Source organism: Salvelinus fontinalis, chromosome 2, assembly GCF_029448725.1.
Source record: "Salvelinus fontinalis isolate EN_2023a chromosome 2, ASM2944872v1, whole genome shotgun sequence".
Classification (NCBI taxonomy): Eukaryota; Metazoa; Chordata; class Actinopteri; order Salmoniformes; family Salmonidae; genus Salvelinus; species Salvelinus fontinalis.
In genome coordinates, this window is record NC_074666.1 from 78,252,755 (window position 1) to 78,280,150 (window position 27,396).

Here is a 27,396-nt window from a genome sequence, read left to right on the forward strand (position 1 = left end):
GCTGATAGTGAACCTGAACAAATCGAAATTATATCTATTGTAAGCCCCGTTCAGCAGGTGTATCCAGATGAGTTGTCTCCGGTAGTTTACTTTTATTCCAGTAAAAACACATTTACAACAGTGCATAGATAACAATAACCTAGAAAATTACATAGGCTCTCACTCAACTAATAAAGCTTAATATCACACAAGCCATTTTAGAATATGAATGCTGAAGGTGCTGAACAAGATCAGGAACAGGCTGCCTACCTTGAGTTGGTCAGAGTGCGAAGCTAGGCACAGTGCGCAGTTCCACTAGGCTACTGATATTCCCTTGAAATGATCGACATGCAAAATGACTTGTAGATCAATGACTGTCACAGTTACATGCTTAGTTCGACACTGAAGGAGAGGACGCATCAGTCGTCACAAAATATGAGGTATTTTAGAAAGGTAGAAACAGTAATATGAGCAAAACTAATTTGTGAATCAGCGATTCGTAACGTTGGAAAACATTTGACCGATGCGTGCTACATTTGGTTTGATTTGGGGTCCGCAAACCGATGAAGTCGTATCTTAAAACATTTGAATTGGGACCGATCGTTACATCCCTACAGATATTAAAACGGTTTGTTGGTTTCCAAAGTGTGTGGACTGGGGATTTTATGGTGATTAAACATAAGCATCAGAAACTTTTAGTTCCCTGTCTAATCACAGAATGGATTTAACAAACCAGCCAGGACCAGAATAATAAGCTTATGGGGGATCTTACCTTTGTGGTCTCATTAAGCTAGTGCTGCAATGACCAGCTGCCCAAAATACTAAACCTCACCCCTTCAGCTATGATTAGCCCCATCCATTTATCTCCCCATCCTGCCAAGGTGAAGGAACTCCAGATGATCCGACTGAAGGTACGCTACATTGAGGGAAAACAATGGGTGTACGGAGAGCATGTCGGGGAGAGAGGACTGAGGAACTCTCTCCTTGGCCACCCTCATTCTAGTCAGTGGCTGTCTCAAGAGACTCACTCTTCAATCCAGAAACTGAGGTGCAGAACCATCACCACCAATGTCACTGAATATAGAGCTCATTGCATGCCGGTACACTGGTTTTTATTCTATGAGACAGGACTCAAGGTGGCCAGCAGAGTGGCACTAGCGAGGTAGGAGGCCCTGGGAGGGACCCATTAATAAAATCACACCACGCTTGCCCTGCGGACTGCAAACTGTGCATTCATTAGGCCCTCAGACAGCACTGAAATATGGGCGAAGCTTATCGCACCATAAAATCTAAAACGGGGGTGACAATGGCTAGGCCCACAGTGTGCTGGAATAAAAGTACAATCTGCTTGCTTGACAAAATGGTCAACCTTTGCACACGCTCCAAAAAGTACAGGTCTTGTTAAGAGTTTTAATAGGATAAGTATAGCTAAGCACAGTATTTAAATCACTGTTGGGTCCTTTCTGTCCATGAGTCAAATGCACGGCTGTGTTAATAGTCAAGCATATGTGCCACCTCCTCATGACGACTGATCGATCATTCCACTCAGCTAGGAACGTACAGTCTGAAGTGCAGCCATTTATTATTCGAGTTACAAGCTTTCTTTCCCTTCTCATTTTTTAAGTCTGTTTTGCAGAGGGTGCAGCTTACGTCATGGTTATTTTCTTTAACAACGCTACACCAACTACACTTTGGAAAGACAAGAGAGAGAAAGAGGGAGTAAAGCAAGACAGGAGAAAAAAGAAAAAAAAGCATGAATATTGCTTTCCAGAAATAGCACATAGCAACATGAGGTAGGCTGCCCTGTCAAATCTGCTCTGCGTCCTTTCCTTGTTAGCCACACATGGCGAAGAGAGAGAGGGGAGAAAGAGGTGGCTCAAAACGGAAGCTGGCCTGATCTGTACAGTTTCTTTTTATCTGGGCACCGTTTTTGTCCAAAGTGGGAAAGACGAGGGAGAAAGAGCACAGGCAGGGTGATAGCCTATATTTACATCCTTTGGAACAGTCTTATAGCGGTCGGAGCCTCATCCTGATGCTAATAGGAGAGGAGGTTGTAAATAGCCTGTGTGATTTATGTGCCTCAGGAACCCCCAAAGCCTTGGCAGGCCTTCTGCAGGGGTAGCTCCTTGCTCTGGAAAAACAAGAAACTAGTAGTTTTCTGAGGAAGCTCAAAAAAGACACTTGGGGCGGAGAGACAGTCTATAACTTATTGCTATGGCTTGCATGTAAGCTAACATTTACCCAGTAGCTTGCCTGTTCCTTTGATTCTCCCTTTGGTATGCAACTGTTGATCGCCATGTACTAATGCATGGATGTTAGAACATAATGGGCCTGGAGCAGATTACAGATTGCTGCTGCCCGGATAGAGTCATGCGATGGTGAAATTCAGGCCTTCACCCGGACTAAGGAATTTGAAAGGAAAATTCTGGGAGCATTCTGAGAGTTTTCCTACAGCAGCTCCGTTTTACCTGAACCATAAAGAATGTTGATCCCTGGACATAAGGCACCCTACTCTAGCACACTCCAAACACTGTCCCATTCAAATGAAGCAGCCTACACAAACACACTGTGGTGCACAAGGTGGTGGATACAATCCCTGAAGGGTTGATTTGTTACTCACATGGGATAGCCTTCCTTTTGAAAAGAGGGGGGGAAATTATGTAAAGCATAAACATTGAGACGATGAAATGTCATCGCTAAGCACTGACCTGAGTCTGCCACTGTTTACATGTTCTATAAATGTTCCGGCATTGACGTCAAACGCTTGCATGAGAGGAATGTTGTTTTCTGGGTAAACTTCTGTGTGGTGCGGAATTCATTTCATACTGCTTTTTAGCGGTTGGGGAGGGTTTGGCTCGATTTGAACATGTCCCAGTTGAAATAGAGCTCCTCATACCCCATTTTTTTTATTTTTTTTTATTTTTTAAACAGACCAGCATTTTATAGTGACGCACATGATCATTTAGTAATAATATGATCCCTCTGAGAAGCTGCAGCTGCATATTAGCAGTGGCACATTTTACAAAGAAAATCCCTGAAACATAAGTGAGTTTTTTTTGTTTTGAAGCTCAAAATCTAGTGTCACACTCTCTTAAGGGAGCCCTGGAAGCTTCCAAGGAAAACATTTGTATTGAAACAATTCTATTCATAAATCATAGACCTCAACCTTAGACACAAATTATCATCTTGGGCATAACCAAGACAGCCAGTAAAGGACTCTTGATATTGTGTGTGTGTATTGTGGCCTGATCCAGAGAAAGCCCTTTAGCTGCCTATCTGCTCAAAAAAGAGCACCATCCCCCTCACAAATCCCCCTGGGCTCAAAGCAGTGATCATGGGCCCCTTCAGGATTCACACAACTTTATTTGTCAGCGATATAAATAGCGCCAGCCTTTAATGAAGTCTGACGTTCTCTGAGCTAAAATAGAACCCCTGTGGCCTATCTGCTTCTCAGCCCCAACAGTGGAGTCTGCTGCAGGATCAAGTTACATGTTCACACACAGAAACACCTGATACCAGTGTACTGGAGACAAGAACCAAGGTGAGGTTGAAGTGTGTGCCACCTCGCTGGATTCAACAGCAAAGCATTCTGCCCTCCTTGGCATCTGGGCTGCTCATGGAACGTACCGATACAATGCCATACTATTTGGGTTTGAATAGTCACCACAGTGATTTGTAATGTAGTCAATTGCTGTGAACCACTAACCTCAGATGCCCAAGATAATTTGTCCAACACCACAATAACACATGCAGACAACACACCCTAACATTCTCTCTCTCTGTTGGATACACATTTTATAACAGTTGCCCTTCAAACAGATATTAAAAGACAGTCCTTGGGATCACATGCTGGAGACAAAACATGCTGAGAGGACTCTGGTCCCTCCCAGAGGGAGCTCCGCTCAGCGACAGTTTCAGCACAAATGCATGAATCAATATTTGGAGAGCAGATAGTCCCAAATGGAGTTCCCTGGCCCGCCGCAGAGGACTCTGTGTGGGTAACGAGAGTCTGGGGACAGCGGGTCAACCAGGGCGTCTCTGGTGTCAGCCAGGATGAAAGAATCAGCGCATCCCCACCCACAACACCCATGGGACACTTCCTATTGAGGTAGTCCTGCATCCCCGTCCCGGGCAAAACTGCACATCATTGTATCGGGCCTGTCTAGGGCTTTTGAATGCTAGGAGGGGAGCATCAATAGTTGTATCCAGGTTTGGTCTGGAAACCAAAATTCATAGGGGAAAATATCTTAGGCTTATGCACACACACAACTCTGGGGAACCTAGGGCTTCATAGAGGTCTATACAATATCACCTGCCCTCACACACCCATTCAAAAGTTTGGGCCCACTTAGAAATGTCCTTGTTTTTGAAAGAAAAGCTAATTTTTTGTCCATTAAAATAACATCAAATTGATCAGAAATACAGTGTAGACATTACTGTTGTAAATGACTATTATAGCTGGAAACGGCAGATTTTTAAATGGAATATCTACATAGGTGTACAAAGTCCCATTTATCAGCAACCATCACTCCAGTGTTCCAATGGCACATTGTGTTATCCAAGTATATCATTTTAAAAAGGCTAATTGATCATTATAAAACCCTTTTGCAATTATGTTAGCACAGCTTAAAAAAACAGTGGTGCTGATTATAGAAGCAATAATATTGGCCTTCTTTAGACTAGTTGAGTATCTGGAGCATACACATTTGTGGGTTCAATTACAGGCTCAAAATGGCCAGAAACAAAAAACTTTCTTCTGAAACTCGTCAGTCTATTCTTGTTCTGAGAAAGGAAGGCTATTCCATGCGAGAAATTGCCAACAAACTGAAGATCTCGTACAACGCTGTGTATTACTCCCTTTACAGGACTGCGCAAACTGTTTCTAACCAGAATAAAGAGGTGTGTGAGAACCCGGTGCACAACTGAGCAAGAGGACAAGTACATTACTGTCTAGTTTGAGAAACCGATGCCTCACAAGTCCTCAACTGGCAGCTTAATTAAAATAGTACCCGCAAAACACGTCTCAACGTCAACAGTGAAGAGGCGACTCCGGGATGCTGGTCTTCTAGGCAGAGTTGTAAAAAAAAAAAGGGGGGGGGGGGGGGAAAGAAGCCATCTCTCAGACTGGTCAATAAAAATAAATGATTAAGATGCGCAAAAGAACAGACACTGGACAGAGGAAGATTGGAAATAAGTGGTATGGACAGACTAATCTAAGTTTGAGGTGTTCGGATCACAAAGAACAACATTCGTGAGACGCAGAAAAAAATGAAAAGATGCTGAGGAGTGCTTGACGCCATCCGTCAAGCATGGTGGAGGCAATGTGATGGTCTGGGGGTGCTTTGGTGGTGGTAAAGTGGGAGATTTGTCCAGGGTAAACGGGATCTTGAAGAAGGATTTGCAACGCCATGCCGTACCCTGTGGACGGTGCTTAAATTGGAGCCAATTTCCTCCTACAGCAGGACAATGACCCAAAGCACAGCTCCAAACTACCCAATAACTATTTTCGGGAAGAAGCACTCAGCTGGTATTCTGTCTATAATGGAGTGGCCAGAACAGTCACCGGATCTCAACCCTATTGAGCGGCTGTGGGAGCCGCTTGACCGTATGGTAAGTAAGAAGTGCCCATCAAGCCAATCCACTGTGTGGTAGGTGCTTCAGGAAGCATGGGTGAAATCTCTTCAGATTACCTCAACAATTTGACAACTAGAATGCCAAAGGTCTGCAAGGCTGTAATTGCTGCAACTAAAGGATTATTTGACAAAAGCAAAGTTTGAAGGACACAATTATTTAAATTAAAAATCATTATTGATAATTGTCAAATTCTTGACTATATTTCCTTTTAATTTTGCAACTCAATTCATGTATGATTTCATGGAAAACAAAGGACATTTCTAAGCGACCCCAAACTTTAACGGTTGTGTGTGCGCGCACTCACAAGACTGCTTTCTGCAATAATATCCTGCCTCTAAATATACCCCCGCCTGCCATGATAGGACTATACTCTAATTACTACGACTAACAATATCAGGTAAGAAGAGTAAACTCCCATTGCGATATCTTTAGCATTAGTATGGGATAAAATGTTTGTACATTCCTATTATTGATGTTTAAGGATTTCTGATCGGTTACGGTTCCATCACAATCTAAAAATCAGAAATTAATTTAGATAGAGTTGATTAAGAGAAAGGATTCAGCAGATATGACCAAGACAGGTGGAATAAGTTACACAATAAGCCTTTTAGGCCTTATTACGTTATGTCTAATTATAAGCTAGTCAGCTCAACAACATAGCATATCTAGAGCGAAGGTTGTCAGAGACTGTTGGTCAGTAGGTAATGCTTCATGACAGCCAGCTGAGGTGAAGACAACTCCAGGACAGTACCTCTAACACGTCCCGTTGATAATGGAGTGCAGGGCAGGTAGCAATGTAGGTAAGGAAAGAGATGATTGTCTGGGAACACACACACACCCAACTCCACCACCCCAGACATGGGCGGGAGCACAGCACGGGGCTGGTAAACAGGCGTGACATGCCTGGGCGTTCATTATAGCACTGGAACATAAGAGGGGGGGAGAGTGCTGTGGGTTGACAAGACCTGGTGGTGACGGGGGGGCAATGCTATATTTAAATTTGTCTTAATTTAGCAGCCTCTAGGAAACAAACTTAGTACTCAAATAATACTGTGAATGTTCCCCCACACATCAATGTTGGTGGGTAGCAAAGGTCCTCTACTTGTGGGGAGTAGACTATAACAGACTCCTGTACAGGACAGCTAGAAAACAGCAGGCCTGCTCTGCAGTCAGTCCCTCCATACATTTTTAACCCTCACATCGCCTTGCAAAACTCTTGCATCCATCTTGAAACTGAAAATGTACACAGAACATTCAAAATTCATAAAACTGTTACCCAAGGCCCCATATGATTCATAATGCGGTTTGAACGGACTAAGCCATTTTGGATCCGTCAGAACAAGGACCACAACAAATCAAACAGAGTATGACTAAACGACAAGAGGCTTTTTTAAGACAACCCCTTAATTAGGCCTATCACAAGGCACACCTAATTTGAGCATGGCAAATTGAAACTAAAAATCAAGGATTTCTAAAAAGATTAGGCCTACTAAATTAGCTCCTATTCAAACTACCAACCATCATATCCAAGGAACCAGACAAGCCTAGTACCTTCCCTGCATAGTGTGGAAGAATGAGGGCTAATGGTGGGATCATGGGTTGTTTCAGAAAGTGGTTGTCGATGTAAACGGGACTAACAAACATTCCATCTCAATAAGGATCTGGACCACATGAAAGACCCTAGTGATTCCTGGTTGGATCACAGTTCCGACGCATACGTCTGCACTTGACTGCTCATAATTACAGGTCCCTGTTCCAGTGAGGGTTGTGGGCAGCCCCCAGCAGCTGGCTGCAGTGCGTAGCCTCGCACTAGCATATTCCCCGCTCTAAGAAAAACATCTGCAAACTCCAAAACCGTTTTTATGTAGCAACCGGCCCAGAGCCTCAGAACATGCAGGGGTTTAAAAGGACTATCTGTATAGCTGGACTGCAACAGTCATAACAGGTGGCAATAACTGAACTCAAGTTTCAATACCAGCCTATTGCCTGATTAATTGACAGCCTTTTAAAGAATGAGACGTTAAACGGGTGTCCTGACTCTCTGAGGTCATTAAAGATCCCATGGCACTTATCGTAAGAGTAGGGGTGTTAACCCCGGTGTCATGGCTAAATTCCCAATCTGGCCCTCAAACCATCATGGTCACCTAATAATCCCCAGTTTACAATTGGCTCATTCATCCCCCTCCTCTCCCCTGTAACTATTCCCCAGGTCGTTGCTGCAAATGAGAACGTGTTCTCAGTCAACTTACCTGGTAAAATAACGGTAAAATAAATAAAATAAAATAAAAAAGAAGAACGTTTTACAACCGTGTACAATTTGCATCATGTGATTACTTCGTGACACATGGGCCAAAGGAGGACCAGGGCAGTGAACAATTACAAGGTAGTGACTAGTGACTGAGGCATAACTGTGACAAAGCACCTTGTGCCACTAAACCAATTGGTTAAAAGGCATGACTGTGAAAGTGTGTTGTGTCCTAGCAACCTTGTTCTAGGCCCCATATAAGCCACATCAATCCATTGTTGACATCACAACAGCATCATTCAAAGAAACTGGAACAAATCAATGTTGTACCTCATCCAGTGAGCATAGACATCTGACCACTGTACAGATGTACAAGCCAAAGTGGAGGGTGGTAACAGCCAGCTGCAGGTAGAGGGAGATATCATAATGAAGCCACGGGCTGATTACTGAATGTCATCATGTTCAAGTGAAATGACCAGAAGGGAGAAAAAGATTCATGTTTGCATGCCATTGATTTCACATGGTGTGTTACAATGATATAGCCTAATGATGATATAGACCTCCAAGCCAATATCAGCTATATCAGATATCCAAGTGTATGCTGCTCCCAAGTCTAGCCACTAAGTCTAGCAAGACGAAGGAGCTGATCGTGGACTATAGGAAAAGGAGGGCCGAACAGGCCTACATTAACGGGGCTGTAGTGGAGTGGGTCGAGAGTATCAAGTTCCTTGGTGTCCACATCACCAATGAACGATCATGGTCCAAACACAACAAGACAGTTGTGAAGAGGGCACAACACCTTTTACCCTGAAAAGACTGAAATAATTTGGCATGGGTCCCCATATCCTCAACTGCTCGGCATCTGACGGTAAGGTGCTACAGAGGGTAGTGCGTACAGCCCAGTACATCACTGATGCCAAGCTTCCTGCCATCCAGGACCTCTATACTAGGAAGGTCATAGACTGTTCTCTCTGCTACTACACAAAAAACGGTACTGGAGCACCAAGTCTAGGTCCAAAAGGCTCCTTAACAGCTTCTACCCCCAAGCCATAAGACTGCTTAACAATTAATCAAAATGGCCACCCGGACTATTTACATTGAACCCCCCCCTTTGTTTTTACACTGCTGCTACTCGCTGCTTATTATCTACATGTACAAATTACCTCAACTAACCTGTACCCCCGCACATTGACTGAGTACCGATACCCCCTGTATATAGCCTCGTTATTGTTATGTAATTTTCATGTTACTTTTAGATTTTTTATTTATTCAGTAAATATTTGAACTCTTTCTTGAACGGCATTGTTGGCTATGGGCTTGTAAGTAAGCAAGCATTTCACAGTAAGGTCTACACCTGTTGCATTCAGCACGTGACAAAAACAATTTGAAGAGTTATTGTTGAATCACTTGAATCAGCTTGAAATACAGTAAACAGTGAATAAGTCTGAACATCTCTTAAATTTACTTCTAACAATTACATTTCTGATGCTGATCCTTAAAATACAGGACATGTAGCCTAGTTTGTGTGCAAAAACATGTCGACAACTAAGTTATATAATTACAGGAGGATTTTCAGGAGACTAAGCCAGTGACAAATCGATCTAGTTTATTTAGCTCACCTATCACCTAGCTTTAATTGCCACCCTACTAAGGAGTTTACTCATAGTTGATTTTTTCTTTGAAGAATGTCAATGTGATTTTTGTCTGAAACAGAATGGCAGGTTTGACAGGGTCAGGTATCTGGTTGCTGCAAATTCATTCAGTCACCCATTCAGTTGCAAATCTGTAATCCATCTAATCCCAAATGATTCCCTCTGATCTGCAGCAGTAAGTGCTGCTTCTCCATTATCAAAATCAAGGTTTGATTAATACAAAATATTGTCAGGCCTCCAAGTGGCGCAGCGGTCTTAGGCACTGCATCGCAGAGTTGCGGCGTCAATACAGCCTGGGGTTCGTTCCCAGGCTGTGTCACAAACGGCCGTGACCGCGAGTCCCGTAGGGCGGCGCACAATTGGCCCAGCGTCGTCCGGGTTAGGGAACAATTTGGCCAGGAGGTATTAACTTGACTCCTCTCGCTCAAGCGACTCCTTGTAGCGGGCCAGGCGCTTGCAAGCTGGCTTCCGGGTTAAGCGAGCAGGTGTTTAGAAGCGCGGCTTGGCGGGTCATGTTTTGGAGGACACAAGACTCGACCTTTGCATCTCCCAAGCCCGTTGGGGAGTTGCAGCGAAAAGATTGTGATCACGAGATTTGGGAGAAAAAGACAAAAAAAACTAATATTGCCATATGCAGGAAGAGTCCACTGCACTGGTTGTGTGTCAGTCGCACCATGCACACAAAGCCTTTCCCTGTAAACTATAATACCCGCTTAAAATCAGAGAGCCATCAGTGATAGTTAAACCAACACACGCCACCTGATGAGACACTTTTTTCTCCAGTGTCAAAACAGCTTACTGCATGCAGCTTACAAACGCAAACAAATACACCAGCAAACAAATACACCAGGCACAGAAACAAAGGCAAGCCATTAAAAGGTATAGGGTAGACAGTTGTACGTCTGCTACTTATATAACCACAGTTCACATCATGGAGTAAATGGCAGCTTAGTCTCAATACATCAGGGCATATGGAAGGAGCAAGGGCATAGACTCACCTCTAGCCGATTAGAATGGTCAGAACCAGTTACGGAGCCCAATAGCCTTAAAGTCACTGATATCATGAGGTTGGATTATCATACACAACCGTTCAAAAGTTTGGGGCCACTTGGAAAACAAGGACATTTTTATTTTCCATTTTGCGGGTACTATTTAATGAAGCTGCCAGTTGAGGACTTGTTTGGCGCCTGTTTCTCTAACTAGACACACTAATGTACTTGTACTCTTGCTCAGTTGTGCACCGGGGCCTCCCACTCTTTCTATTCTGGTTAGAGACCGTTTGTGCTGTTCTGTGAAGGGAGTTGTACATAGCGTTGTACGAGATCTTCAGTTTCTTGGCAATTTCTCGCATGGAATAGTCTTCATTTCTCAGAACAAGAATAAACTGACGAGTTTCAGAAGAAAGTTTTTTGTTTCTGGCCATTTTGAGCCTGTAATCGAACCCACAAATGCTGATGCTCCAGATACTCAACTAGTCTAAAGAAGGACAGTTTTATTGCTTCTTTAAATCAGAACAACAGTTTTCAGCTGTGCTAACATAATTGCAAAAGGGTTTTCTAATTATCAATTAGCCTTTTAAATTATAAACTTGGATTAGCTAACAACGTGCCACTGGAACAGATGAGTGATGGTTGCTGATAATGGGCCTTTGTACGCCTATGTAGATATTCCATTAAAAAAAATATTTTTTTAAATCAGCTGTTTCCAGCTACAACAGTAATTTACAATATTAACAATGTCTACACTGTATTTCTGATCAATTTCATGTTATTTTAATGGACTTTTTTGTTGTTGCTTTTCTTCAAAAACAAGGACATTTCTAAGTGAGCCCAAACGTTTGAACAGTAGTGTATGTCTGGAGAAACAGTAACATTTACAAAGCCCATATATCAGATGGACCAAACCACTGATATCGTGTGAGGTTGGATCATCATAAAACCTATGTCTGGCCTGAGCAATGGTAACACTGCTAAAACAGGTGCAGCCAGGAAGCTTCCGGTGGAGGGTAACCATTGTTGCCGCAGGTCAGGTCCCCGTCACTTTATGATCCTAGTTGAGCCGATCAAAAGGACCTGGCATTCCATCTATTTCCTGTGGTCTTGGTGGTGAAGCTTTTTATAAACATGTTACGTGTTAAGGCCTTGTCTACTGCGTCTGTGGGCAACAAAGATCTCCATTCACAGGGTCCAGTTTTTGTAACAGGCTGGTGTTAACAAACCTGAGCAAAAACCCCTTCAGTAGCACCTCACAGTTCAAGGGAAATTCTACTAAAGTTACTAAAACTTTTCACAGAATTAAAGTACAAGCATAAAAACCTTGGTGCCTTTGGTAAACTAACTCACACTGCTCCCCCCCCACATACTAGCGCCAACTTTGCTGATAGCTACTTTGAGGAAAAATGTACTGTATGATATGTGGTTGTCCAACCTAGCCATCTTAAGATGAATACACTGAGCTAAATTACTCAAATGTAAATGTATCCCCCAAATTGCTGACCCACTAAAATGTCAAATCCTGAAATACTTTGTAGCTGTAAAGTGGGGAGCATCTGGGTGCGTAGTTTATCTTGAGCATAGTCCTTGACATGATAGAACATGTACATGCTCATTGTTGTAATAGGAAACACCTTATTTAAAGAAACAGCCTTTGCCTAGCCTATTATCTACCCATCCATCTAGGACCCATTTTATATGAAAACACAAACCAGGTAAAGTCCCCAAAAAGGTCCTGTCCCAGATTCTTTAAAACATGATTAAATCACCGTCACCAAATCAAAATGTCAGCACTATCCTGTCATGTTTTTCACAAATTAACCGTACCAAGGTCAGTGCCAGCGGAACAATTCATGAAGGTTAGAAAACCAAAAGGAAATGCGCACATCCACTTATTTGAACAGGTGTCGGGTAAACAAGGGGAGCATATGCAAGAGAACCACCCACATGCTGCTCTATAGCCGTTCCGCTCTGTTGATTTAAGCCCGAGTGAGCAGTAAATCCATCCCGTCCTCTCAGTGCACATAGAAGCTGTAGAAGACTGACTCCAAAACTTGAGTGGCCGTAGTCGGTTTCTATGCATTCCTTTTAAAAAGTCCTTCCCTCAAAAGCAGCTTCAACAGACAAGTGACAGACAAAAACACTACACCTCTAGTCACAACACCACAACAGTCCTACAAAAAAATGACATTCTCTCAGGTGCTCAGACATGCACCCACCCTTCCCCTGCCCTCAACCCCCTGTATGACTCACCAGCACTGGGCATGGCAGACACTTGGGACTGGGGCAGCAGCTCCAGAGGTTGCTCCCTGCTGGACACGGCGTCTGAGGAGAAGCAGGACTCGGTTTCATAGATGGTCTGCAACATTGCGCACAGCCCCGGCACTGTGGGCCTTAAAAGCATGCCAGTGCAAGGGTGTCCTTCCAATACATATGGGAAAACAAAAAAAAAACTATCCAGGCAAGTTTCAGATGCAGAAAATTAGAAAACCTTGGACTAGATGAGAAGGTGAACACTGCGAAATCCCTCTCAAATCTTTAAAGAAAACTCCAGAATTCCTCTTCTAGAGATGAAACAACTGATGGAGAGAGATCCTTGAAGTTCCATGGCTCAAACAGAACTGTAGTGTCTCCAGGTGAATAGTGAGAGTTGTTCCAAGCACAGGCTACAGAAGAAACAAAACAAGTAGTTTCGCCAGAGGCGAGTAGACCAGCACTAAACCACTCGGAGGAGCAAAGTTAAAATACACACCGCCCTCTTGGAGTTACGTAGCCTTCTCAAAACACCACGTTTGAAAAACTGTCAAGCTGGGGAAAATAAATAGCAGGCAAAAAAAGGCCCTGGGAATCTCGTCCAAAAAGCACCAGTCGTCTGTGTGGAAAGCAGAGTAGACGTGGACACAGTCAGCTCAAGAGTCTGGCTGTCACTGTGTCGGCGAAGATCTGAGAGCGCCACGGGAGAGATCAGTGAATGGCGAGAGGAGAGTGAGAAGGAGGAGCGAGATAGAGAAGAGGGGGAGTGAGAAGCTGGGGGGGAAAAAAAGAGCTGAAAATAGATCACTAGGAGGTTGTATAGACGGTGCTCGGGAGGTAGACTTTTGTTGATGGCATTGAATGTTAACCTCCTAGTCTCTCCTCCTACTGCAGCGTGTCCTCCTCCTCCTTGTTCTCTTCACAAAGGCAGCGCTGCTGTACTCTGCATCTGCCACAGAGGAGAAAGCAGTCAGAACCACCCATCACCTCAACCAGTGGTAGACGAATTAAAACCTGCAGCGTCTTTCCAAAAAGGGGTTGGCCCCTAGCCTAAATCTCCTTTTGTTTTTCTTCCTGTTTGTTTATTTTTCCGGTAACTTCTACCCAACCCCCCCCCCCCCCCCTGCTGTGTTGCGGAGCACAGAGGTAGAAGAGGAGCGCTACTGAGTTTAGACTGGGCTGCTCAGGGTGGCTTGAAATAGCTGCCGAGTAGCAGGGGAGGGGCGGGGCTAGGGCTATAAATAGAGACGAGAGCTGAGGGTGTTTGAGAAGGCAGGGAGAGAGAGAGGAGGAGAGGGAAAGGAGGGGACCTTGTTCATTCAAATAGCACTGAGCCAATCGAGCGCTGTTCCCAGTGCCGAGGGGGGTGGGGGATACAGTGCCACCATTGGAACCTTGAAGTGCAAGGACTGACAAGCAAAATGGCTAATAGGCAGACAAAGTCGGTTAAACACTCACATCCTGCAAATGATCGGAAAAGCTTTGCTAGCACCAAATGCTTCTGCACATTAGGGGTAAATCTAAGTATTTATTATCGAGCCTAACTGCGCAACAGCTCGCTCGGGTCACCATTCCACCAACACAAGTGGTTTAGACTAGCAATCTGTCCACAGATGTCAAGTGTAGCACAATTTGTTGCACCAGATATGTTAAAAAGTTATTTAATGAGTTAGCCGCTTCTGGATGAGTAGCCATTAGGATTACATTTACAGGCTAAACTAAGTACTAACCAGCAGGACAAAATGTGCATGAAAATAAAGTTGCAACTTACCATTTTTCAAACATATTCAAATCGTACCATCAATATGTCGAAACAAAGCAAACATTGTAACCTACATATAAACAATATTGCCAAATGATTCAGAATAAAATACCCGCAATTGATAACACACACTTCTTACATAATATTGTCTGTGACTCCACCAAGGGCAGCAGCTGGGCTAATAAACAACTGTTGATGGCTTGCTGTGTTCAGATTGGAGAGTGAAACAATGGATGACATTGCACCAGGAATCCCAAGTCAGCAATGCCTGGCTATGTTAGCCACATTATTCTCAGATGGTCACAGTGCCATTTTAAACTCAAATGGTTATGAGGGACCCATCAAAGAGAGGGTTTCTCCAGTCCACAGCAGATGTGATAAAACTTTCCATCTGTGCCAACAAATGCTCCCTATTAATATGTGTAGCCAAACTGTGTGTGTGTGTGTTAAATCTCCTTCACTATAGTGATGCATGCATATTAAGAAGCATCCTCCTTAACCAGTAGCTCCGACCACAAGCCTCGTTGAAATGCATCGCAAACAGATTCAACACGAAAGTCAGTCTTACTTAGAAGTTAAGAGAAAGTTAGACAGTTGCTGCTTGGCATATCGACAAGAGCCAAGTGCTTTTTTTTAACTTCTGCCACTGGGCTGCCCCATTGGGCAACCAGCTCCGACCAACTGTGGCTCTCTAAGATGTGAATAGACTGGATGCACAACCTGCCACTCCAAACGACCATGACTACAATTAGCTAGAAGGCAGTTGGTGAGAATTCTAAGCCCACCTGACAAAAGGAGTGGGGTCCAGCTAGATATCTCAGCATTGAGAAAAGAGTAGAGCAGCAGTCTTGTGCATTGCCAAAACTCTTATCCAACCCCTTCTCCTGACATTACTCTCCACTCACCCCCATTATTTATAGGTGGATGTATCCTTCTGGCTTCCTGACGTACATTGGGTTATATTAGCTTGAGGCAAATGGAGGAGGGGTGGGGAGAGGCCTCAACGTTTTCTTCTGTACATTTTTTGGGGCATAGGATGAACTTGCGCAGTTAATGTCAAGGACTTTGGTGGTTAACTTTGTTTGACAGAGGCCCTCTGTGTTTGGCGTAAGCTGGGCTTGACCCAATTAAGAGCCAACCAATCCAAATATACAACCCTCACCTGCAAGAAACCTGGAGGGAGGCAAAACACACTAAACAAACTGAGGTTTTGTAAATCTTGGGCTGTGGATCAAGCTGGGCTCTAACTGAGGAGATTCATCTCAAGACTGCATTCCTCTGCAGTCTTAAACGGCCAGGGCTATTCTACTGGCGGCCCAGATACGTCCCGTTTATTAATTTAGCCCTGTGACCAAGTTTGAACATTAATTTTAAAAAAAACTGAAAAAGAATCCCTGCCAAAATACAGACATTCAATGCCAAAATGACAAGTACTATGGTGGTTGACTAGTGTAGTTTCTAGCGTCTATTTTTTGTTCATATGAATTTGGCTCTAGCATTTGAACAGTTTAAACTACAAAATATTTTGACCCTCCTCCTGAAGTATACAACTCAAGAACACATATGTGCCTTCTGTTTCCCTCAGACTCACAAGTACTCGTTAGAATTTTCCCCCTCACACTCCTAACAAAAGAAACACCAAAGACTACTTCCTTCAGACTGGAATTTGTCATTACCTGATGACATATGTTTGTGTTATTTATTGAGATGTTTAGTTCAGATTTTAAAATGACAACCTTTTAAAACTTCTTCGGGATCGGTGTGTCCCTTCCACGGGACGGTTGAGCTAACATTTACTAATCGCATTAGCCTGAGGTTGTAAGTAACAAGAACATTTCCCAGGACATAGACATATCTGATAGTCAGAAAGCTTAAATTGTTAATCTAACTGCACAGTCCAATTTACAGTAGCTATTACAGTGAAATAATACCATACTATTGTTTGAGGAGAGTGCACAGTTTTGAACATGAAAAGTTAAACAAATTAGGCAGTCTCGACAATTTTTAACAGAAATGCAAATGTTTTTTATTTTTTTAAGTGGCGGATACTATTTGAACTATTAAAAGATAAGTAAGTGAGAGCTGCGCCTTTCCCTTTTCAATGAGAAAAATGTTTTGGTTGCACCTCAACTTACGTGAATTGAGTGCCCTCCACTTCTTCCCCAATTACTTTCTGCAACATTTAATTTTAAGAAGTGCTTTATTGGTGTGTGCGCGCGTTTTTTTTAACAGTTCTTCCGAAGAATAGTCGCATGTGGAAAATGTCTGGCAATTCATTTTTATTTTATTACACATCTGGCCCCCGAAAGAATATAGTTGGATAGCCCTGGGCTAGGCTGTATCAACGACTACCCCACAGTGCGAAAGACAAATGGTCATGTTCTGGATCTTATTCAACCTGAATATGGGAAGGTTCTAGAGAATTATCAAGACTGTAAAGGACAACATCTGGTCTTGAATTCACAGATCTCTATCCATCTCCATCTATATATATGAGAGCGAGAGAGAGATAGATAGATATCCATCACACACACACACACACACACACGAGGAAGGAATCCCAAAGCTAAAGACCAGTGGAAACCTCCTGCATGTCAATATCAAACTTAAAGTGAAGCAGCAGAGCTAGACACTGAAATATAGTCATGCAAGCCGTAACAAAAAAAACAAAAAGAGGACAAGCTAAAAAATGTAAAAAATGTAAAACTCGCGAGACGACCGACTGCGAGCAATTGCAGGAAAGGCCTCCAATGAGTCAGTTCCACGGAAATCCTTTACGAGACATTCCCATTCACACTTCCTCAGTGGGTGAGTTTACTGTGAGAGAGGTGCATCATAACTGCCCCGCTGAGGACCGGGCCCTGACCCAACACAGACGTCAGGGCGCGCAAATGCAGAACTGACACCAGTGTCGGAGAACTGAGGTTAACTTCAAATGTGCTCTATGGCTGAGCGGAACTCCCCTATGATTATAATGGTAATTAGGAAAAACTAATGGTTACAGAGATTATAATTTCACTAACATAACTGCAAGAAACAGAGGATGAATTTGTCATTTCCCAATTTGGTCAAAAATGCTTCTTTGCCAACATAACCAATAAAGCTGGGAAATGTCAGGGACCTTTCGATAAGATATTATCAAAATACTTAGATGCATATATATATATATATATATATATGGCAATTTGATGTTCCAAACATATTGCTCACTATGTCTGCTGCAGAGAGACAAGAGAAAATGAGAAAACGAGGTTTGATCAATCAGGGAAATAAATGTGCTGAAAACATATTGGCTTACTATTTATAAATAAGCAATAGGATAAAAATACAGGAGTTCTGGCACAGGTACAGACGACTAGCGCTAGCTAACACTAGCTACAGTAGAAAAAATTATAATACTTGGGTCAAATATCAATGTCGCCCAAAATTAACATTGTGATGTGTAAATATAGATTTTTCAACACATTACTAATACTTTACACACCACATAAGCTGCTGCTAGACAGGCGGAGGTACCGGTCCTGCTGCTGGGTTGTTGCCCTCCTACGGCCTCCTCCACGTCTCCTGATGTACTGGCCTGTCTCCTGGTAGTGCCTGCATGCTCTGGACACTACGCTGGCAGACACAGCAAACCTTTTTGCCACAGCTCGCATTGATGTGCCATCCTGGATGAACTGCACTACCTGAGCCACTTGTGTGGGTTGTAGACTCCGTCTCATGCTACCACTAGAGTGAGAGCGCCGCCAGCATTCAAAAGTGATAAAACATCAGCCAGGAAGCATAGGAACTGAGAAGTGGTCTGTGGTCACCACCTGCAGAATCACTCCTTTTTTGGGGGTGTCTTGCTAATTGCCTATAATTTCCACCTTTTGTCTATTCCATTTGCACAACAGCATGTGAAATTTATTGTCAATCAGTGTTGCTTCCTAAGTGGACAGTTTGATTTCACAGAAGTGTGATTGACTTGGAGTTACATTGTGTTGTTTAAGTGTTCCCTTTTATTTTTTTGAGCAGTGTACTAATTGAGTGTATTTGCTAGAATTAAAATTGTTTAACTTGGGTCAAACGTTTCAGATAGCCTTCCACAATAAGTTGGGTGAATTTTGGCCCATTCCTCCTGACAGAGCTGGTGTAACTGAGTCAGGTTTGTTTGTATGCATCCTTGCCCGCACAAGCTTTTTCAGTTCTGCCCACAAATTTTCCTTGGGATTGAGGTCAGGGCTTTGTGATGGTCACTCCAATACCTTGACTTTGTTGTCCTTAAGCCATTTTGCCACAACTTTGGAAGTATGCTTGGAGTCATTATCCATTTGGAAGACCCATTTGCAACCAAGCTTTAACTTCCTGACTGATGTCTTGAGATGTTGCTTCAATATATCCATATACTTTTCCATCCTCATGACACCATCTATTTGGTGAAGTTCACCAGTCCCTCCTGCAGCAAAGCACCACCACAACATGATGCTGCAACCCCCGTGCTTCATGGTTGGGATGGTGTTCGTCGGCTTGCAAGCATCCTCCTTTTCCTCCAAACATAATGATGGTCATTATGGTCAAAAAATCCTATTTTTTGTTTCATCAGACCAGAGAACATTTCTCCAAAAAGTATGATCTTTGTCCCCATGTGCATTTGCAAACCGTAATCTGGCTTTTTAACAGCGGTTTTGGAGCAGTGGCTTCTTCCTTGCCGAGCAACCTTTCAGGTTATGTCGATATAGGACTCGTTTTACTGTGGATATAGATACTTTTGTACCCGTCTCCTCCAGCATCTTCACAAGGTCCTTTGCTGTTGTTCTGGGATTGATTTGCACTTTTTGCACCAAAGTACGTTCATCTCGAGGAGACAGAACGCGTCTCCTTCCTGAGCGGTATGACAGCTGTGTGGTCCCATAGTGTTTATACTTGCATACTATTGTTTGTATAGATGAACGTGGTACCTTCAGGCGTTTGGAAATTGCTCCCAAGGATGAACCAGACTTGTGAAGGTCTACAATTGTTTTTCTGAGGTCTTGGCTTATTTCTTTTGATTTTCCATAGATGTCGAGCAAAGAGGCACTGAGTTTGAAGGTAGGCCTTGAAATACATCCACAGGTACACCTCCAATTGACTTAAATTACGTCAATTAGCCTATCAGAAGCTTCTAAAGCCATGATATCATTTTCTGGAATTTTCCAAGCTGTTTAAAGGCACAGTATGTAAACTTCTGACCCACTGGAATTGTTAATACAGTGAATTTTAAGTGAAATAATCTGTCTGTAAACAATAGTTGGAAAAATGACTTGTCTTGTGCACAAAGTAGATGTCTTAACCGATTTGCCAAACCCATAGTTTGTTAACAATAAATTTGTGGAGTGGCTGAAAAATGAGTTTTAAATGACTCCAACCTAAGTGTATGTAAACTTCCGACTTCAACTGTATATGTACACTACATAGCTACCTCAATTACCTCATACCCCTGCATATCAACAACTCGGTGCTGTTACTCCCTGTATATAGCCATGTTATTCTCTACTCATTATTATAGCCATGTTATTTGTACTCGTTCTTTTTATTCACGTCACCATTTTATACACATTTTTCTTTAATTCTCAATAGGGAAGGCGCCATTACGACTTTGTAAAAATTCGTTCCCAAATTAAACTGCCTCGTACTCAATTCTTGCTCGTACAATATGCATATTATTATTGGATAGAAAACACTCTCTAGTTTCTAAAACCGTTTGAATTATATCTGTGAGTAAAACAGAACTAATTTTGCTGCAAACTTCCTGTCAGGAACTGAAAAATCTCAAATCGGGGGCTCTGTTCCAGGGTCAGTTTATAAATTTGCACTGCAAATTGAAGGGGGTCTACATGCACTGCATACGCCTTCCCCTAGATGTCAGTAAGCAGTGAGAATTGGAATGGGGTGTCTGGGTAGTTCTGAGGCCGTATAAAAGCTCTTGGAACCGGGTGTGCAGTCTTTTCAACGTTCGTCATGACGCAAGACAGACCTCAGGATTGCATTCTGAAAAGCTCTCGTTATAGGCTTTAGATATATCCGGCTCTGATTTTATTCGATATAGGTGTTAAAAACATCATAATGTAGTTATTTTAAACCGAGTTATATCAGTTTATAGCGATTTCCGGAATTTCATTTGTGCTGCGTTATAGTGAGTTGGACACGTCTTCGCCTCATGGCTAATGTTTGCTGCTAATTCCAAAGTTGAAGACGACAAATCTACAACCGAGCAACGATTCTTCTGGACAAAGGACAACTTGCACAAGATTCTGATGGAAGCTCATCAAATAGTAAGAACTATTTATGATGTTAATTCGTTGTTCTGTTGAAAAATGTTAAACTACTATTCCGCCATTCATTTCAGTGCGGTCTCGCTTTAACGCACGCTGTATGTTGTAGTAACGTTAATTTTAAAAATCTAACACAGCGGTTGCATTAATTAAGAACTAATGTATCTTTCATTTGCTGTCCAACCTGTATTTTTTGGTCAAGTTTATGATTAGTTATTGATTAGATTAGGTGCCTCTCCCAAGATTTCTCCCGACATTTTGTTTGCAGCTTGGCTACTATTCTCATTGTATAACCACGATTTGTGCCGCTAAATATGCACATTTTCGAACAAACAATATATGTATTGTGTAATATGATGTTATAGGACTGTCATCTGATGAAGTTGAGAAGGTTAGTTGAAAAATGTAATATCCTTTGCTGGTTTATTTGCTACCGCTAACATGCATGAATCAATGCTGCTGTGTGGTTGGCTATTGTAGTAAGCTAATATAATGCTATATTGTGTTTTCGCTGTAAAACACTTAAAAAATCTGAAATATTGGCTGGATTCACAAGATCTTTGTCTTTCATTTGCTGTACAGTGTGTATTTTTCATAAATGTTTTATGATGAGTATTTAGGTAATTCACATTGCTCTCTGTAGTTATTCTAGTTGCTTTGTGGAGAGTTGTGATGGTGGCTGCAATATAAAACTATGATTTATACCTGAAATATGCAGATTTTTCTAACAAGACATATGCTATACAATAAATATGTTATCAGACTGTCATCTGATGAAGTTGTTTCTTGGTTAGTGACTATTTATATCTTTATTTGGTCGAAATTGTGATAGCTACCTATGCAGGAAAAAAAATGGTGGGGAAAAAAAGTTGCCTCTTTTGCTATCGTGGTTAGCTAATAGAAATACAGTGTCTTCCCTGTAAAACATTTTAAAAATCAGAAATGATGGCTGGATTCACAAGATGTGTATCTTTCATCTGGTGTCTTGGACTTGTGATTTCATGATATTTAGATGCTAGTATTTACTTGTGGCGCTATGCTAGGCTATGCTAGTCAGCTTTTTTACTGATGAGGGTGCTCCCGGATCCGGGATTGTGACCAAGTAAAAGTTAACTCCACATTATTGGAAAAGGACCTAAGTAAGTAAGCAGTTCACTGTTAGTCTACACCCACTGTCTACGAAGCATGTGACCAAATCAATTGTATTTTATAACCAACAAATAAAAAAGACATATCAATGTAATGGCTTTGTTATAATTAGGAAATGGAATAGGAGGGACCTTTAAAATTATAACTTACGGTTTTTAGGCATGTTATTATGCAAAACATGAATTTTTGCAGAATTGGAATATGCAGTGTTTAAGTGATGCACCCGCACACATACAGTGCAGTCGGAAATTATTCAGATCCAAAAAACAATTATTAATTTATTAAAAATAAAAACCTTATTTACATAGATCTTTTGCTATGAGACACAAAATTCAGTTCTGGTGCATCCTGTTTCCATTGTTCATCCTTGAGATGTTTCTACAACTTGGAGTCACACACACACACACACACACACACACACACACACACACACACACACACACACACACACCTCTATAAAAAGATGCCACAGTTGACAGTGCATGTCAGAGCAAAAACCAAGCCATGAGGTCGAAGGAATTGTCCATAGAGCACCGAGACAAGATTGTCGCTTCACAGACCTGGGGAAGGGTTCTCAAAATTCTGCAGCATTGAAGATTCCCTAGAACACAGTGGCCTCCTTCATTCTTAAATGGAAGAAGTTTGGAACAACCAAGACTGCGCAATCGGTGGAGAATGGCCTTGGTCAGGTAGGTGACCAAGAACCCGATGGTCACTGACAGAGCTCCTCAGTGGCGATGGGAGAACCTTCCAGAAGGACAATAATCTCTGCAGCACTCCACCAATCAGGCCTTTATGGTAGAGTGGCCAAACGGAAGCCACTCCTCAGTAAAAGGCACATGACAGCCCGTTTGGAGTTTGACAAAAGGCACCTAAAGGACTCTGACCATGAGAAATATGATTCTCTGGGTCTGATGAAACAAAGATTGAACTCTTTGGCCTCAATGTCAAGCGTCACGCCTGGAAGAAACCTGGCACCATCCCTACGGTGAAGCACGGTGGTGGCAGCATCATGCTGTGGGGATGTTTTTCAGCGGCAGGGAGTGGAAGAATAGTCAGGATCAAGGGAAAGATAAACCGAGCAAAGTACAGAGAGATCCTTGATTAAAACCTGCAGAGCGCTCAGGACCTCAGACTGGGGCGAAGGATCACCTTCCAAAAGGACAACGATCCTAAACACACAGCCAAGACAATGCACGAGTGGCTTCGGGACAAGTCTTTGATTGTCCTTGAGTAGCCCAGCCAGAGCCCTGACTTGAACATCCCTGGAGAAACCTGAAAATAGGATGTGCAGCGACGCTCCCCATCCAACCTGAAAGAGCTTGAGAGGATCTGCAGAGAAGAACAGGAGAAACACCCCAAATACAGGTGTGCCAAGCTTGTAGCGTCATACCCAAGAAGACTCGAGGCTGTAATCGCTGCCAAAGGTGCTTCAACAAAGTACTGAGTAAAGGGTCTGAATACTTATGAAATGTGATTAATGCGATACATTTATAGATTTACAAACATTTCTAAACCTTTATTTGCTTTGTCATTAGAGGTATTGTGTGTAGATTGATTGAGGGGGGAAAAAACAATTTTAGAATAAGGCTGTAACGTAACAAAATGTGGAAAAAGTCAAGGGGTCTGAATAATTTCTGAATGTTCTGTAGATACACAAATTTTAGATCTATAATTTATTGACTCACATCATAAAAGCAGAAGAAGTTAAACTTTTACTACAATCGTGCTCACACATAGAAGCTACACACACTAGGATTCACAGATTCAATTTCCTCAAATAGAACGCAGTGATGACTCATTCTCTGCTCAGCACCAACTGCAATGTTCTGCTGTAGCAGATAACACCTTTATTTATTAAAATAAATGTTCAGATAATAAATAACTTTATCCTGAAAAACTTTTGTTATTTTCCACACTTGGAGTTCTAAGAGACTGAACTGTCAATATTTCACACTGCATTATTGACATTTACATCCTTATTTACTTCCTTGAATGAGATTCCAATTAAGATGAGTCATATTGTAAACACTGTATGCTAAATATAGCCATAGAAAATGGAGGAGTTGCAAATAAGTGATGATTTTAAATATTAATTGATAGAAGTAATTTATATTTAAAAAATATTTAAAAAAAACAGGTCATTGAAAAATAAAACATTGTCAAGTTAAATTTATTTATTTTGGGGAATATGCAACTGTTCACCCGTTAAACTTGTGGGAATAGGCCTATATGGATAGGGACAAATTGACATTTTTCTAACATAAGAAATCTTTTAAAAAACATATGCATGACCATGGTAGAAAATTGAAAGAGAACACTTTGAAAATGGGAAACAGTTCACCGGGTACAGGTCTGAATCCAAACTTTACACTGTTGATTTTATGTACATTTACTGTACTTTTCACAGCATTTGCCAATAACAAAATCTGAAAATACTCTGGATACATTGTTACATAAGAATATTCATTGCAGTAGGTTCAAGAAGGGTTTGAGTGAGAGGTCCAACTAGTGTCCACACATCTCCAAATGCACTTTTATGACAAGGAAAGACCCTTCAACTATAGAGGTGCTTTTTTTTAACTCTCCTAGCTTTGCCATTGAGGAACTGAGGCAAGCACACTTGCCCTGCGTCCCTGCATCCCCACCTTCACACAATTCCAGTTGTTGTTTAGGCAATCCCAAAACTTTTAAAAGATAAATCCCTATCTGGGTCAGGGGGGAATCATTTGAAAGTTTAATATATTGCCAACATAATATACAATCTTACAGTGTTAGGCTTTCAAAAGGCACTTCAAAACAGATTGCAATCTTGCGGTGCATAGAATGGAGTCATTAGTGCATTCAAGTTAGTGTTCCGCAGAAAATTCTCAACACGACAAACCTTGGCTCATTCTGTTCAGGTCAACCCAGGGTATTACACCTTGACCAAACCAGCTCCAAGTGTGCGTCTGCATGTTGATTTTGTCTATCCCAATCAGACTCGTTCATGACACGCAGGTGAACAATATTACATTTGCGGACAGATCAAAACACACATGAAACACGGGAGATAAACATTGGGTTGTTATTTTACCAGAAATGCATGTATTTTTTTTTTTTTTTTATATATCTTTGTATAATTTTGCCCCATTTTGAACTCATACAAATATCGTGTGTTCTCTACTCAATTTATTCAGCATGCAACGCATGTCATCCTTGTAACTTTGGATCAAACATAGCGCTCATAAACGTTAATACTGTAAATTACATGTTTTCAAATATGGAAATGTGAAGTGCACATTTGGACTCACAGGTGTTAGGTTTGCTTGTGTGACATCAAAGCCATATTATAACACTCAATGTCTCATCTTTCAGAACACATCAACTCCTCTCATTTACAGCGTTTCCCTCACCAAGACCATTTCAAATGTCACCCAATTAGCGGGCGGGATGAGGGAAACTTGTCACGCACGGTGCTCAAGTTTATAATAGCTGTCAGTCAAAACCGATACCGTTCTGTGAAGCGTAGAATCTGAGCTCTGACATCATGTATAGCATGTTACTCTACAGCCACTGTGTTCCAATCCGCTTATCAATGACAAAAACTGCCATGTTCAACCCGTATACAGGATGACAGGGGCTGTGCAAGTGGAAAAGTCTACTGATCATAACAAATAGTAATGTAAGAATGCCTTGATCGGCTAGCCTATAAAAATTGGGGGGAAACAGAATGTGAGAAAGGACAACGAATGAAAGAAAGTAGAGAATGTCTGTAAGCAGCTGGTTTAGCTTGTGTTGATTGATGCAAATCAATATGTTCCTGCAGTCAAGATAGGAACTTGCCACTCACATTGGAACGGAGTCAAAACCTTTCTGGAAACAAGCACGTTCAAAAGGAACATAGAGGCCCTTAGTTTTAACTCATTATACAGAGAAACTGAATGTAAATATGGCTGTGATTGTCTTTGCCCAGCGACGGAGGGCTCATCTATTGGAGAGTGGTTGGTCACATAATACGTACAAAGCACTACAGCTGGGCGATATGGACAAAAATCCATATTGCATAGATTACCTGAATAATGATAAATAGAACGCTAAGTTCAGCTAATGTTATGTATCCTTTAAAACTACTAGTACTTGTTTGATGGTTGTAGCCATCTCAAATCTCACATACAGTACCTTCAGAGTATTCATATTAACATCCCTCGACTTTGTTGTTTGACACAATTTTTTATTTATTTATTAAATTGAGATTAATGGCCTACACACACACACACACACAATACCCCATAATGTCAAAGTGGAGGTAAGTTTAAAATAAATAAAAAATGTCTTCAGTCAATAAGTACTCAACCCCTTAGTTATGGAAAGCGTAAGTTTAGGAGTAAAAATGTGCTTAACAAGTCACATGGACTCGCTCTGTGCGCAATCAGCGTTTAAAAGCTGCAATATGTAACTTTTTGGGAGAACCGACCAAATTCAAGTTATTGCTATGCTTCCTGTTTTTAAGTTTTGTTTTTGCACATTATCTTCAAACAGCAGAAAATACAATACTGTAATTGAAAATATATTTCACAGTGATTTAAAAATGGTACAATGACTCTACACTAGACTTGTTGTGTCAAACAGAAATTATGCTACTTATTTTAATTTTAACAACCAGGAAAAGGTGGAGCGATTTCTGCATAGTGCATCTTTAACGTCATTTTTTAATGACTTCCTCATCTCTGTATCCCACACATACAGATAATTGTAAAGGTCCCTCAGTCAAGTTAATTTCAAAACACAGATTTAACCAGAGAGGTTTTCCAATGCCTCGCAAAGGGCACATATTAGTAGATGTGTAAAAAAAAGAAGACATTGAATATCCCTTTGAGCATGGTGAAGTTTTTAAATTACACTTTGGATAGTGTGTCAATACACCCAGTCACTACAAAGATACAGGCATCCTTCCTAACTCAGTTGCCGGAGAGGAAGGAAACCGCTCAGGGATTTCACCATGAGATCAATGGTGACTTTAAAACAGTTACATAGTTTAATGGCTGTAATAGCAGCAAATGGAGGATGGATCAACAACATTGTAGTTACTAACGTAATTGACAGAATGAAGAGAAGGCTGTACAGATTTTTTTTTTATCTCATAACATGCATCCTGTTTGCAAAAAGGCACTAAAGTAATACTGCAAAAAATGTGGCAAACTTTTTGTCCTGAATACAAAGTGTTATGTTGTTGGGGACAAATCCTATACATTAAATAAATCAAACTGTCACATGCACCAAATACAACAGGTGTAGTAGACCTTACCATGAAACGCTTACTTAGAAGCCCTTAAATCTGATGAGGACAGGGGGTGCTGTTTTCACTTTTGGGGAAAAACGTCTCCAATTTAAACGGCCTCGTACTCAATTCTTGCTCGTACAATATGCATATTATTATTACTATTGGATAGAAAACACT

The 27,396-nt window shown here is 41.7% G+C and overlaps 1 protein-coding gene across 6 annotated transcripts in view; it reads right to left on the bottom strand.

The window, feature by feature from the left end:
• Positions 1-27,396, bottom strand: part of LOC129827548 (histone deacetylase 5-like) — a 107,434-nt gene that overhangs the window by 63,919 nt on the left and 16,119 nt on the right. For 4 of the 6 annotated variants that reach the window (XM_055888500.1, XM_055888518.1, XM_055888509.1 and 1 more), the window contains exon 1: positions 12,756-13,873. The exons of the other annotated variants lie outside the window; for them this stretch is intronic. In XM_055888500.1, coding sequence (XP_055744475.1) covers positions 12,756-12,906 — 151 coding nt within the window. In that variant the 5' untranslated portion in view covers positions 12,907-13,873. Of the gene's footprint in view, positions 1-12,755; positions 13,874-27,396 lie in introns of those variants that run through there. 6 annotated transcript variants of the gene reach the window in all.